The sequence below is a fragment of the Ictidomys tridecemlineatus genome, chromosome 7 (assembly GCF_052094955.1).
Source record: "Ictidomys tridecemlineatus isolate mIctTri1 chromosome 7, mIctTri1.hap1, whole genome shotgun sequence".
NCBI classification, from domain to species: domain Eukaryota; kingdom Metazoa; phylum Chordata; class Mammalia; order Rodentia; family Sciuridae; genus Ictidomys; species Ictidomys tridecemlineatus.
In genome coordinates this window covers 156,953,440-156,969,771 of record NC_135483.1, presented here as the reverse complement: position 1 = coordinate 156,969,771, position 16,332 = coordinate 156,953,440, and the positions used below count along the sequence as shown (strand labels likewise).

At 37.2% G+C, this 16,332-nt stretch overlaps 1 protein-coding gene across 5 annotated transcripts in view; it reads right to left on the bottom strand.

Moving 5' to 3' along the window:
- Positions 1-16,332, bottom strand: part of Myo1b (myosin IB) — a 168,438-nt gene that overhangs the window by 32,490 nt on the left and 119,616 nt on the right. For all 5 annotated transcript variants that reach the window (XM_078017761.1, XM_040294619.2, XM_078017760.1 and 2 more), the window contains exons 12-15: positions 13,284-13,370; positions 12,495-12,560; positions 2,840-2,944; positions 723-785 (exon numbers count right to left, since the gene is read on the bottom strand). In XM_078017761.1, the coding sequence (XP_077873887.1) occupies positions 723-785; positions 2,840-2,944; positions 12,495-12,560; positions 13,284-13,370 (321 nt within the window). The remainder of the gene's footprint in view (positions 1-722; positions 786-2,839; positions 2,945-12,494; positions 12,561-13,283; positions 13,371-16,332) is intronic.

Here is a 16,332-nt window from a genome sequence, read left to right as displayed (position 1 = left end):
CACCTGCAGTCACATATGCATTACCCTCTTGCATACATTCCCTGAACCTGAGCCACCTCTGGGGTCCCACTTAATTCAGCTCCAGAAGCTGTCTCTTTGCCTCCTTTATCTTAACTGGAACAGTACAATAAGGTCACTAGAGCCAGGTGCGGTGGTGCATGCCTGTAATCCCAGCAGCTCAGGAGAGGCTGAGGCAGGAGGATCATGAGTTCAAAGCCAGCCTGAGCAAAAGCAAGGTGCTAAGCAACTCAGTGAGACCCTGTTTCTAAATAAAATACAAAACAGGGCTGGGAATGGGGCTCAGTGGTTGAGTGCCCCTGAGTTCAATCCCTGCTACCTGCCCCCCTCCCAAAAAAAAGAGGTCATTAGAGTTTTAGAGATGAAGTAGACTGCTCTGAACCTTCTCTGATCACTACTCACGTTCCCAGGAACCATGGATTAGATTTGGTTTCCAACCACACAAGAAAGGATGGCGCATGTAAAGGTCTGACCTCTGAAGTTCATGAAAGGATTTTGATACAGCAACAGGATCAGCATGGGGGATTCTGGCTAATATGAACTGTGAGTGATCTCTGAGGACTACAGTAAAGCCTCCAAAACACAGTAGCTCCTTCAAGAAAAGCGTAAAGTAGTGAAAACATGGATGCTTAACATCAAAGGCAGCAAGGTCATTCTTATGTCATGAATTATATTACCATAAATTTCTTTAGAAAAGTACTCACATTTTCTATTAGGTCACAAATGATAGCATTATTGAAGTAGTCAATGTGAGTCCATTCTATGTCCTAAAAGACAAAATAGAACAAAATCAAATCTGAATGATGATGCCACAAAACCACCATCCAAAAGAAAATTTCATCCATCTAACCAAATTTCTCTTTCTCTCTGAATTCATTTTCTTTATAGAATTGATGCTGCAAATGTCTTCTTCTGGTTCCCTTTTAAAACTTACTTAAACGCAGCAGTCCACCACCAACATCATCTGATTGCAGCAGACACCCTTGACCTGTTCCGAGCCCGCCTCCCATTCCACTCTCCCATCTGTGGCCATTTCCCATGCACTTCACTGGCTCTGGGCCATATTTACTCGACAGGCTGCTGGGTCAATATTACTTTGTGTATATTTACAATGTTTATAAGGAAATAAGACAGAACTTGATCCCAGGAATCCAAGGCCTAGACTTTTCTGATCTTTATTTGTCATCACAAAGAAAAAATTAATTTTAGAGTCAATTTAAGCTGTAGGGCAGTTAACCATTTCTAGTGTACAAAAAGCCCAGTGCTAAGACAAAGTATTTTCAACATATGGAAAGACACAAAAACCTAAGCACTGGCTCTACCATAAGCTACAAAGCCAAATCAGCAAGGCCAAGTGCAATCTGTGTCTGCTTACACTTCATCCTTAAGTGTAAACATTTATTTTTCTTCTAAAGGATAGAAATGTAATTGATAAAGCCAGCAGGGGTCTTCCTATGCACTCTAAGAAGTGTTTTAGACAATCTGTACAAACTATTTTTAAGATACACATCAAAAGTCTGGGTATTTGCTTTACGATGAGAAAACAGAAAGAGCACAATTCTTGCTTTTAAGATATTTACATTACCCAACGATGCCAGACAAGTCTGAAACATTTCTAAAGTATAATGATCACTCTTCAAAGATGAAATATTGCTGATTTGTTGTAAGAGTAAATAGATAGTTTTACTAAGTCACAGGATTAATAATCACATTAGAAAAATCTATAATGTGATTAAAAAATAAAGATTTAGTGTCCTTGATGGCTTAAAATAACACTCTAGAAAATGAAGAAAAATAGGTGACTTTAGTAATGATATTGCTAAAATGCTATTAAAGCAAATAAAAGGAAATAAAATAAGTAAAAACATAAATACAATAAAATAATTCTTTCCTTTCATGATTTGAAAGAAATAAGTGCATATTTTGGGGAAAAAATGACTATTTATAATATTAAAGAATGAAAACCAAATGTGTGCTACAGCATTAAAGATGAAAATACTTTGCTGATCCACAACACCACCACCAACAACAAAAAGACAAAGGGGCTTTGCAAATGTTACCTCTGGTTATTGTTAAATTACATTAAATGAGTCAACCCACATGTAGCACTTAATCCATTACCTGGTGTATAGTAACCACTTGACAAATGTTACTTATTTTTATTATAAATTTTGAAAATCAATGCTATTCAAGATTAAACAAAGTCTCAAACTATTTTCAAAACTACTTAAGAGTGATACTGACTTTTTCTGGTATACAGTTCTCAAAGTTTTGGAAAATGCATATTGTCATGTGACCACCACAATAAGTCCCTCAAATTCCCTCACACAGTCCCTTTGCAGTCATAATCCCTCACAACTTTGATCCCCTCACAGCGGCCAACTCTGTGGCCTTCTACAGGCCAATGGTTTAGTAAAATCATTACTAAAATCACCTATTTTTCTTCATTTTCTATAGTGTTATTTTATGGCACAGCAACAGTACACTGGTTGGAGGTGCCACAACAGTTTGTTCATTCATCTGTGACTATTTTCTTAATATACTATTATTTCACATCATTACCCTGGAATCCAATGAGACTAGAGTCCATCTGCTGATACTTATTGATCATCTACTCTGTGCCAGCATTATGCTGGATACCGGCTGCACAGTACATAAGAAAATTAGCATGGATGTCATGCCAAACAGATTTTTAGAAGATACAATATGATTAAACTTAGATAAACCTGATTCTGTGGTCAAGTTTAAACAGCTATCTGAATACAAAATTTAATTATGAGTAAGATAGGTACAATATTTTAAAGAAGCATTTCTACATTACCTCCCGTATGTACTCCTCCTGCTCTTCTTTAAGAGTAAGTTCAATGAAGATTTGCTGTAGCTTTTCATTACAATAATTAATAATGAATTGCTCGAAACTGTTGTCCTGTGTGGAGAAAATGAAGAAGACTTATAAACCACACTCACTGGCTCCCCGTAACAATGACACGCAGACGTCTCAATCCATGAGAAATGCCACACATTGTCTTTCAGACTTAACCATGGTCCAGCACAAAGCTCCTCTGCAGGCACGTGGGCAATGGCTCACGAGTAAGTGAATGAATGAATATACACAAATGATGCAGCATTGGAAGGATGAAGCTTTTTAGTTGACAGAGAAGCACTCATGGTTAAAAAAAAAAATTCCCTTGGACAATCAGTAAAGATAACGAGTGTCATAATCTGTCACCAACTTTTCAATCTTCCATTCTCAAGCGAGCCTTCAGAGAGCAACAGAATCCTCCTGAGTTGACCTGTCAGTCCCACCCTGACCCCCAATCCAGGTTCAGATATTCCTCAGGCACCGTGCTACATGAATATGTGTGTATACATGTGGACATGTGTATTGACCTGTTTCACAGTCATGTTCCCATGAACTGTACACTCCTTGAGGGCATGGGCTGACCATGCTCTCTTGTCCACTGTATTCCCAGGCCTGTCCTGTGCCTCCCAGTATTCATCATGGACTAGATGAGTGAGTGAATGAATGAAGCACCTACCAAATAGAGACCCAAGGGAAATAAGACACTGAAATGGTCTCCCTAGCAAGAAACAACCTCTCTCTTCTTAGAAGATCGACACTTCATTACTTTTGAGTCTCAGCATTTTCTCCTTCTGGCTAGGGTTCTCTACTGTGGATTCTCCAATAGAAACCCCTAAACCATTTGGAACAATTGTCAGGGCTTAATATATGGCTGCACGTGTTGAAGGCACAAAACACACCTTCTGTTGAAGGAGTACACTTCACCTAGACCCACACCTTCCAGGAAGCAGTGGATCCGACTATAGAGCTTCTCATTCCTGCCCCTTCTCACAAGGGACAGGAAGACTCCACCCCATGCAAACCTGGCCACCGAGGCAGCCAGTCCAGTGTAAAGAACAAAGAGGTCCACGTGTAATGGTGGTAGCAAAGCTCACTGCTCACTGTGACTCTGCAGAGCAAGGGGCCTTCACACCCCTCCACGAATGACTAAAGCAGTGAGTTATGGAGTAATTTGAAAGCCCGTCTTTTAAATTCAACTTTGTTTGTACCTCTTACAAATTTTAAGATGATAATTTTATGATGCAGCATGTGGCCACATTCTTTCCTGGAAGTCAGCTAAGGACTTCTAGTCACTAGTGATGACCCGATCTGAGGAAATGCTTGACTCCAAACCATAAATGACACATGTAAAAGCACTATCACTGACTAATTTTCTTAATGCTAAATTTAATTGTTTGTTTTTTTCAAAATCCTGAAGGTTCCTGCTAAAGGACAAACATCTACTTTTCAATACTCATTTTCACACAAAGTTTTTAAAACCTCAGAGCTAACGATTTTGATTAGAGACTGAAGTCAGTTTAGTCCCAATGTCTTTTTATTATTTTAACCAGCATAATGCCATTTTATATTAGAAAATTAAGCATTCTTGATTTGGTAAAATATGTCTTGATATAATGCTACTATCACAAATGAAAAACACAATTTTAATGGCTAATACAAGCAGATATTTGGTTTGTTTTAAAAAAAAATGCATGGAGCAAATCCTTTTTGTTACTTGCAGGTCTATGCTTAAAGAGCTATCTCAGCACAATTATGCTAAATTTTCAAATGGCAAATAATGAGGAGAAGGAAGGAGAAAGCGACTGGTGTCCTTAGATGCATTATGTGGCTATGAACAGCTTGCAATACACTTCTAAAACAGGATCATGAAGAACACACAGGAAGATTAGGGATCAGAGGCAAAGCTTCACAGTTAACAACACAAATTAAGAATTAAGTTAGAGCTAAATTAAATTTGCTATGATCTTTAAAAACTCCAGCACAAATTCTGTATTTTATAACCACACAGTTAATCAACAACCATTTACTGCAAAACTCACACGGCTAAGAGGCTATTAACACGGGAGCATGCGACAGACTGGCACAGCACACGGTTCATACTTACTGCATTCTGGTGCAGAGGGACAGATCACACAAAATGCAGTCAGTTCTTAATTAGCAATGGACTTCTAAAAGTAAGCACTTACTGAGAGTTATTCATTGCTGCAAAGGACTGCTTTTATCACTCAGACTATTATTTTTGATGGGTGTAGAACTTTTTAGATCAAGACTCATGTCCAAATAATCCAAAAGACAGGGCAACCATATCTACGATATGGTGTCTCAGGGATGTATAGCTAGGGGAGAGCTATTCAGGATAAAAAGTTTGATTAAAATACTGATAAATCATATAAACTGCCAGAAGCCCTAAAGCATCAGAATATAATGCTTCTAATTCTAAATGATAAGGGAAAAGAAACATGCATGATTTGTAACCAAGTCCCATATCTCTCTAAAGAAAGAGTCAGGGGTAGAAACAGCTGTCAAATCACTGATTACTGAAGAGATTCAGCAAGAGGCAGAAGTACCCTCACTTCCAGTATCCCTGAGACCCATTCCTGTAAATACCTTCCTAGGCCTTCCTTTCAAAAGCAAATAAGATGGGAAGGAGAGAGTATTCTCCTGGAGATGACCCAAGAACAAAAACTTGACTTTCCTACCTTATTCTGTTGCTAAAACTCAAACAGCAAAAAATTTCCCAAACAAAGAGGCTACCACGACCACCAATGTAGAGGTTAACATACTTCCTTAAGGAAATCAGCATCTACTATGAACACAATTCCAACCTCTCAAATGGTCAAACTGCCAAAACTGAAGGCTAAAGACCCATTTCTTGTGATATAAATTCCAACTGTTGACACTGTCCAAATTTGGGGGGAAATAGGACTTTCACACAATTTAAAATTAACTTGAAGCGAAGCGGGATGGTGCATGCCTATAATCCCAGTGGATCAGGAGACTGAGGCAAGAGAAATTGAAAATTCAAAGCCAGCCTCAGCAATATCGAGGCACTAAGCAGCTCATTAAGACCCTGTTTCTAAATCAAATGAAAAAGTAGGGCTGGGACTGTGGCTCAGTGATTGAGGGCCCATGAGTTCAAACCTCAGTAGCCCTCAAAATAAAAATAACTAAAAAAATAGCTTGGAAAAACTTAAAAAAACAAGCAATAATCTGAAAAAAAAAATCAGCCTGGTAACCATTCAAAAAACTCCAATTTGCACAAGGCCAACACATCTTTCCATTTATACAGGTATATAAATTATAAATTATACATTTATAAATTAACATGACCTTTTCAACATGAGTTACCCCTCCCCCTTTATAAAATGACTACACTGAGTCTAGAAATCATCACATGAATATGAAGGCCCTGAAGCAGCTTTACATTTGAATGCTTTTTTTGGTTTGTCAAGAACTATATGAGTAGCCAGCACCTCTCCCATATGCCAGTCTCATGAATCAAAGTCTCCAAAGGAGGAAGTGGGCAGGAGCTGACCCTCGCTAATGACTAGTCTAGTCTCCCGTTTTCTACCCATGCTCCCCGCATGGAATTTTTCTCTACTACCTTACCCACATTGATCCACAAAGACTGAGAGATAAGACTAAAACTTTTAGAAGCATGTGCAAACAAGTACATAGTAAGAATTTTATTTTATGATCCTTTGAGTGAAACTCAGAATAAAGCCCACCCTTGACACAGAGCTTCAGAGAACACAGGGAACCCCAAGCTGCTGGGGTTCTATGCTTTTTCATGCTGTATTTACCCTGCAGACAGGGAGAGAGAGCACTTTCTATATTTGGAAGTATATAATATACCAAGATTTGAAACTCTAGGGTTTCTGTCTCAAAAATTCTAGACTAAAAGCCCATCCTTTCAACATCAAAGAAACAGAAAATCATACTCCCAGCTGAGTTCATGACTAGTTTATACTCCTAAGTATCAATCATGAACTTCCACGTGAAATGATTTCAAAAAAATTATCAAAAATACTGGCCTATTTGCACATTCTCCTTGGCAACAGAACAGGCTCGGGGTATCTTATATTCTTTAAGGTAGATATTTTTTAAAAGCTTGTAACAATAAATATTAAAAGGAAGAGATGAATATAGGAGGCAGCTTTGTCCCATTTGTGTTTGAAATGGTCACAGAGGAAGAATTTGGCAGGTGAATATCATGTGTTGGAAATAGTGAGCAGTTCGAACTCAAAAGACTGTGACTTATTTAGCAAAAACTACTGTGAATTAAAAATTTAACTGATGTTTCTTATAATTCAGCATTTCCATTTTAGATCAAATCTTGGATATAATATGTCAGATGCAATTCTACAGTTAACTATCATGAAATGTCCTACATAGTAAATCAAACAGTTCATTAATATATGAAATTATAGGATTTTGAGTGCAATGTCAAATTTAGAGAAACTGGGTTATAATAATGCTATTAAATGTGCTGTTGGTCCCAGCAAAAATTCACTTGATGTTAAGTCTTTGGCAGTCCCCAATTATATCACTGATTTTAAACAACAAGCACTTAACTACGATCCTTTTTTTTTTTTTGGTAGTTGTAGATGGACAGAATGCCTTTATTTTATTTGTGTATGGTGCTAAGGATCAAACCCAGTGCCTTGCACATGCTAGAAAAGCACTCTGCCACTGAGCTATGGCCTCAGCTCAACTATAATCCATTTTTAAGAAACAGGTACCAAGGCAAAAACTGCTTTTTTAAGAAAGTAAACTTAAAATATATCCTCAAAATTTAAAAGAAAAACATTTGACTTTAAATATTGTCTTTTAGTTATTCATAAATTTGAATGAGTGGCTGAAGTTTTAAAAAACTTGCCTTTAAATATGTGACATTTTTCTTCCATACTCAAATATGGTAAATTAGCAAGAAAAACAATACTATCATGACTTCTTAAATATTTTTAAATAGGCTTTAACTGAAAAAGAGCAAGAGTAACTATATGTATACAAAATAAAACACACACACGGTCTCCATAATGTTTCCACTTTCATTTTCAAATCTACTTTAAACTCTGTCTCCTTCTTCAGCTATAAGCTTTCTGGCACATGAAGGATAAAAATGAAGGTAAAAAACTAGAACAGAAGGTATTGACTATAGCCAGAACTGAAACAACTTAGAAAACAAGTTCTATAATCATGCAACAGACGTATTAAGCTACTGTCTCTTACCCAAGTTTTAGGTTGTTTTATTTGAACGATCATTATATTGAGCCTATTATAATCTTATTATACACGAGTACTTTTAATTATACACGAGGTGCATTAGGGCAACATGGTAAGAAGTACAAAATTAAAAATAACTAGCACTCTGCCTGGATGAAACCAGCTCAACTCTAAGAAAAATGAAATAATCAGTTATTGCTATCTGCTTTGGTTCATGGAACATTAATGATTAATTTGACTTTCTAGTGAACTACTTGCCAATTTGATACCTATTAGGTTAACTACTCAGAAAAAGAGCCAAATCAATTCAAAATTCTCAACTTACTTTTGAATATAATATCATTTTTTAAAGAATAATATTCATTCTTTTATGGAGATACAATAAATATTTCTCAGAAATCAAAGACCATCGTTTCAATTTTAAGAATGTGTGGGGTGTTTGGATTATAATTTCTACCTTTGGAAAGCTGGATCAGTGTTCTACCAGGATTGACAGCTAGGTTCTTTTCTTCTATGAAAGGTAGTTCATGTTACTCTATTTTCAGTACCAACGTTCCATAATCTGTTTTCTAAACTGACATCAGATCACATGCAGCTAGCAAGGCAGAGCTTATTCACCCAGCTGGTACCGGAATGCAGGGCAGTCAAATCTATGTGTCATCATCCCATGGTTTAATGCATCAGATTCCCCTTTCCCTTTAGAGAGGGACCAAAGGGAGTGAAAGGTTCCCACCAGCTCAGCTGAAAAAGGTTTCCATGGGAACTCTCAGTGAGGTAGGTCACTGAGGCAGAATCAGACACGTTAAAAACTGTTCTGGACTCTTACTGTCCAAATTTTAAAGTGATGCCCAGGGCATTCTAAAAGGTAGAGCTCCTAATTTCTATTGTTGTTTTCTACTGAAGAACTAAGGCAGGTTTTGATTTATACTTTATCAGTTTATTTTCACCCAGGTAAAAAATATAGAATTGTTCTTTTGTGCACTGGCATAGATTCTGAATACTTCTCCTGTATTCTGACCCCTTATTCTTCAGCTTGTGGTACTTATTTAAGTCCTTAATTAGCTGGGCTTCCTAGAGTTCAATATTATACATTTCCTTACATTGCCACATGTTCTAATATTGTTGAGAATTCAGGAAAAGTGTAGGCTGCAAACTGGGACACGTCTGTGAATAATTTGTTAAAAAAAAAAAAAAACTGCAATTCAGTATCAAAAAGCAGACAAAAGTATCTAAAGGTACCCCCACCAAATTTCTATTATGAATTTCCCCCAATAAATTTTATTTATAAAAATAAAACATTAACAAGTTGTTTATTAAAAAATCAAGATTGATGATCAATCTGAGAAGGTTTAGAGAGAAAAATGGAGAGAATAATTAATCAGAAAAAAATGGGGAGTATAATTTAATTATTGAAAAAATCAAATCTTAATTCTCTCAAGGAACTGGGAGGGGGAAGTGGAAAAAAATAAATCATTTTCTGCATGAAAAAGAAAACTTAATAGTTAATGATTTTATGGCAACCAGAAGATTTGCTACTGACATAATTGACAGGTTTTCCCACCAGCTGAAAGTTTAATTTAAAAACAGTAAAAATGGGGCTTGGGTTGTGGCTCAGTGGCAGAGTGCTTGCTTTGCACATCTGAGGCACTGGGTTTGATGCTCAGCACCACATAAAAACAAATAAACAAAATAAAGGTATTGTGTCCATTCACAACTAAAAATACATATATATTAAAGAAAAAAAAAAAGAATAGTAAAAATGTACAAGCAGAAATCCGATTTCGATATTGACACGACAAGGGGTGAGGCCTGATGTCTTTCATCAGGGCATTGTGCACAGAGGCCACACAACTTGTACATCACAGGTGTTTGGAACTTACAGTTGTCTCTGGAGATTACTTTCTACCAAAGCAATTTGTCTCAACCTGGACTGCACACTACAATCACCCAGGAGCTTTAAAAATACTGTTGCCATGGCCCCACCCCTAGAGATTCTGATATCATTGCTTCTGGGTACAGTGTGGACATCTGAATTTTCAAAAGTCCCCCAGGTGATTCCAATATGCAGCTGAGTTTGAGAACTCCTAAAGTATTCCTTCTAAGGAGTGAAAGAAGAGAATTATAAATATACTGCACTCATTTTCCTTAACTGAAGTCCCTGGTGGTACCGAAAAAAGTGATAATGAACCATCATTTGCAGAGGGAAGGCAAGTTCATCAAGACACTGAGAGAGACTTGAATTAACCATAAGTGAAAAAATATCTCTGGATTGCTGAAAGGTATTCCACTCAGTGTCAACTTCAAGGATATTTTACCCAGGAACACACAATTTCTGTTTTGATTAGGTTCAAAAGCAAACTCACTTTCAAAAGAGTAACCTAGTGTCTTGATTAGATCTCACTATCCAATAAGACTTGTCTTCAGGGAGCAACAGGCTTTCGGTCTTAAGGCCAAGACAGGAAGCTCCAAGAAGACCAGGACATCTCTGTCTTGTTTATCATTTGGTATCTGGCCAAGAAGGCACTAAACAAAACCTTGAGAAGTGATACCAGTTGCTCATGATGTCTAACTCATTTTCCTTTGAGTGCTATTAGGTGTCTTTTCCCATGAGATGCTAGGGCACACTGAAGACAAAACAAAGTGATATCCCATCATAATCCTATTATGTATTTTTAAGTTTCCATGTATTATGTTAGGACATTAAGCACCTGCTCACGGGCTTAAGATCAATAAATCTTTTTATTTTCCTGACAAAATTAAAATCAGTATCTTTGATTTTACAAACAGTATTGACTATATGTTTTTCTACTTTCTAGTAAAATCTCTGTCTACCATCTGTGCTGCTCATGAGACCATTTAAATTTAGATCAGCTCTGTACCAGGTAAGCAATCTTTTTCCCTGCCAGCTATGAGGAATGACTTTGACGTCCTGCCAATTAAGTGACAGTAACCTGAGGTCTTGCTAGCAAGAAATTAATTTGGGCAGAGGGATTTCTGAGTATACACAAGCAATTCTTCTAACTTATAAACCTCAAATTCTTCCCTTTTACCAAGGGACTGGCAGCCTTTCTTTGCAGATTCTGATAAAGGGGCCTCAGTACAAGCAGACATTGTACTGAAGAGCTGTGTTCTGGGAACTCTACAGGGGGTAGCCGCCAACACACACTTCATCTGGGACAGCGCCCAACCTTGGCCAGGAGCTGGGGGTGATGGGGAGGGTACAGCAACAGGGGAATCACAGACTTATCACAACACTTTTTTTTTTCACCCTTATTTCCAGATACTGAGGAACCTGTGAGTTAGGGAATAAAGGTGAGGAAATGGCCCTGATCTCAATCCTAGTAGGAAAGAAAATAATAAATAAAAATATTAGGTCTCAGGTGTAGTTCCTGTGTCTGCTGCCTAGTAGCCACATCCTATAGGGGAGTCACTTGACCATCAGGGTCTTATGTTCTCATCTGTAAAATGGGGATAGTAGCAGCTGCTACTTCATGAGTTTGTTCTGAAAATTCAATCGGACAATACACAGCATTTCCAAAATGCTGGTGCACAATCAGCCCTTAGTAAGTATTTATGCCCAATTGTTAAGCATGGAACATGACTTAGGGAGAAGGTACTATTATCAACATGAATGTTACCAGAAAAAAGAATTTGCTAGGAAGGCCTGGGTTAGCTTAAAGGAATTCAGAAATAATTACTTGTAGTGGAGAGAAATGAGAGAGGAGGAGCCAGATCTACCTGTCATTTCCTTGACTCAAAATAAACACTACTCCTAAAAGTGACAGTGTTTTAATAGGTCCATATTGTGTTTCTCAATGTCAAAGTCAGCAAAAAGAAAATTTAAGCTTTTAATGTTTAAATATTTAATTTGTAGCAAGCATGGAGTTTTTTTTTTTTAATTAACTCTGAACTTGTGCAGCAATTATTTTGACTTCTATAGAATTCCTTATTGCAAGACCACAAGATCATTCAGCCAGATGAGACTTGAATGACACTCTAGGAATCATCTGATCCAGACTTTCCTCTGAGTCTGAGCTGAAGTGACCAGCCCTAGTCAGGCCAAGACAACACCCAGTTTTCCCATTCCTGGTTTTTTCATTACAACAACCTATAAATGAATGAATAGCCCCAGGCGTAATGGTCATGCCACTTATTAGAAGTCTCAAAGTAAGAATTTTAAATCTGCAACTTGAGAAGTCAAGTACTAATGAGAAATTCTGTTTAAACAGCAATGTCTCCAAATAATAACTCCAGCACTTATACACATACCACCAAATTTTGTTACATTTGCAAAGTTATAGTTACTTATCATAAAAGCTGTCTATAAAATATAATTCGAAACTGTTCCACTTTAATAAAATATTACTAGGAGTTTTTAAAACCTTACCTCAAAAATTTCAAAGCCATAAATGTCCAAAACCCCCATGACCTTCTTTCTCACTTTTGTTTGTGCCTTAAAAAAAATTTCAAATTAAAGAGTTAATTTAGGCATAATAATACTATAAATGACATATATGACATGCTAATTGTTTTTCTTAACTAGAAAATTTAGTTGTTTTTTTTTAAACAGAGAATTTAGGAATGAAAATTTTAATAATAGGTGACAATTTTAAAAAGGCATTAGACGTATTAATAAAGGAAGGGAAGAAGAAAGGAGGAAAAGAAAGAATGAAAGGAAGAAAAAGTGAAAGAAGAAAGGAGGAAAAGAAAGAACATAAAGAAGAAAAAGAGAAACAAGTAGAAAGAGAATGAGAGAAAGAGAAACAGAAAGAACAAAAATCTTAAAAAAGGTATGGTCTTTAAAAATCACCTAGTCCAATACCCTTGTTTAAAAGAACAACATATCAATTCCCAGAAAAGCAAAGTGACCTTTTAAGCCAAGTCTATGCAGCTGGCTAGCAAATGAGCCAGGACTGGGTCCTAGAATTCTGACTTTGAGTAACTCTTCAAAGACCACTGTCCTACTTACCAGTGAGATAAAACATACATGGCAAGACAAAATAAACAAAATCCCTAGCAAATTTCAATCTTATACAGGTAAAGTCCTTTTAAGGAATAATTGTTTTAAGTAGCAATCAATTATCTTGATTATAAAACTAAACTTTCTCCAACTTAATGTTTACCTTGTGAACAGCATTTATTACAACTGATTTCTTTGCTTATAAAGATTGAGTACCTTAATGCTTTCGTTGATTCGATTTACCAACCATGAAAACAATCTGCTGTAGAGGTTTTTAGCCAGTGCATCTCGGGCATAATAAGCCTATTTAAAAAAAAAGAAGAGCTTAATACCCACAATTACCATAATGCTTAATTTCCACAAAGTAATGAAAATATTTTTAAAATATTTAAAGCCCTCTTATTTCAAATTTCTTTTAGAACTAGTTTTTATTTTACTCTGGATGGAAAGTCAAGCCGTTAAGAGAATTAGGCAAACTGTTTATACACAGTCACTTTTCCTTTTTGCATCCCAGGAAACTAAGTCTAAATATTGCAAGTTCTTGCCATAAAGATATTCATCTCAATTTAGAGAACAGAGAAAAACCAGAGGCCATTTAGAAGTCCAACAATAAAGACATAATAAAATAAATTATGATGTTATACAGTCATCATAGAAAAATGGTTATGAAACTGAGTAATGAAATGGAAATGTTTCATTGTGTGAAAATGAAAAATTTGCATATGTAATACAGCAAATTTTTTTAAAATCCTACACATAGAAAAGGAAAATGAAAGCACATTCAAATGGCTCAAACTGATGGAAATCTGTAAATTTTCTTGTGCTTAGTCTTTTGAGTGTTTTCTAAGTATTCTCCGCAGTCCATTTGTATAAATTGGTATAATGAAGATAAAAACCTTACAGGCTTATTTTTAAAGATGTTCAGGGCTACCTGACAAAGAAGGAATAAAGACACAAAATGTCTTTTTTTGTTTGTTTGTTTTTGTTTTTGCAATACTGGAGATGGAACCCAGGGCCTTGCGCATGCTAGGCAAGTGCTCTACCACTGAGCCACAGCCCAGCCCAACATGTATGTCTTAGAATCCAAACGCTGGAAGGGGTTAGTGCAGGTGCCCAGGGTGGACAGTACCAGTAGTTTGGTTAATACTTGTTCTCTTGGGGTAGTTGGGGCTGGTCCCCTGAGAGGAAAGCTGGAGATTCTGCCTCTGTATTTAACACACTGGCCATGAGTGAAGTCTGCTACTTGTAAGTAGAGAGTTGGGTTTTGCCGTTAAATGAAACTGGCACATTTGTAATTTTACAGAGAGCATAGCTTGTCAGATTGTGTGGGAATTCTTGTTTCACACTTCTAGCTAAATGAAGCATAATAACATTAATAACATACTCACTTCCCTGGGATCACAGATGAAAAGAACTGCACTCTTTCCCTTCACTGGACACTTTGTTGTCAACCCCAAAACTCCCTCCCCATCTCTCAGCTGCTCTAATCAAGAGTAGAAAATATATCTGGAAACTGGCCAAAAAAAAAAAAAAAAAAAAAAAGCAAAAAGAAAAGCAAGGGGGTGTTGGAAGAGAGGGGGCAAGGGTATGATTCAATAGTAGAAGATGCATGTAAAATGCTAAGACAGAGAAATGTAATTTGGATATACATCCTTTCTTCAATACCCTTTCTCCTAGTTTTCGCTGTATTAAATAGGTAATTCAAGTGTTTACAACAGAGCTTGGCACAGAGTCTACAATGGATTTTCATTATGATTTTTGAAGTATCCATTTCTCCTACTACAGTCTCATGAGCCTCTATCATTTCTTAATCCTTTCCCTTCTTGTAAATTTAAGTTATCTCAAAACACCACACAATCTCAAAACACTACGTATTTGTAAATAAACCCTTTTTCATCTTAATGTCATCCAGCTTTTTTTAGTGGTATGCTATCTGCCTCCTACAAAGCATCGTTTCAATGTGCAACAGAACAACAGTGACAACTTATTCTGGGAAACTGCTTTATGGTGTTTAAGGTGTATTCACAGCCAATATTGATCTTCTTTGCTTCTTTCAAACAAATGTCCATTGAAGGGACCTCAACTCAAATGCTCTTAGGGACTTGGGATAAGAATGAACAGGAAGCAGTGAGGAGACACATTCTAGGTCAAAGGCATTCAAACTCAACACTGAAAAAGAAAATAATCAAAACAAAAGCAAAACTACCCTTTAGTCAAATAAGACATGCCTACTGAGCTATCTCTGGCCCCAGGGGCTATCAATTTGCTATCCCTCACTTCTGAGTCCAATTCATGCCACCTAATCCCCACAATAACATCCAATAAAGAAGAAAGGGCAGGGATGTTTATTCTAAGGAAAGTAGAAACGAGGGGAAAGGATCTACAAGGAATCTACAAGGAATGTAGAAATGAGGGGAAATAGCAAGCACACTGATTCACCCTCAGATTCTGAGCACACTGCACAGAGTCTAAGCATTTCTGTGGCTGCATGAAACTCACAGAGGAAAACTGCAGGTGGCATCTGCTTGTGAGACGGTGGGAGATGGTGGCCCTGGATGGAATGAGCAAGGTGGAGACCCAGAGATACACAGACATGGAAACCACTCTCCAGAAGCTTGCAGTAGAGCGAGGGAGATCAAACGGACACAAACAAAACAATCACAGGGCCAAGACCCAATTGCAGAGAAAAAGAGTTCGGAGAAGGGGAATCTGGGGGCCTAAGTGATCAAGAAAGGCTTCTTGGGTGGGTGCAAGTGGGTGGCTATTCAGACAGGCAGAAGGAATGAGCAGCGACATGGGGGTGATGGACAACTGACAGGTAAATAAGTACAGCACCTAGAGAACTATAAAGCAATAAACTGACTTTATTTAATTTTAAAAAATTATTAAAATAAAAAAAGGTTGGGGATGTTGCTCAATGATTAAGGTCGTGTAGGGTCTGGATTATGTACACAGGACCCTGGAGGCCAAGGAGAGAGCTATGTTGTAAAAACTAAATGAAAAACTGTCTTGGGTATCCTCTATTTTAATATGAGTCATCCTATCTGGGAACAGATCTGAATGCCCCGGGGAAAATGAGGCACAGGGGATAACTATGACCTTGAGGGCCAAGCAATGAAACGGTGAGAAAAAGCTAATAAGACCAATCACTCTCGTAGAAATCCAACTCTGCCAGGCAGTAAGATGGGTAGAAGCACACACCCAGACCACGACTTCAAAAAAGCCACACTCAACGAAGGTGCTGAAAAACTGAGGATCTCAAGCC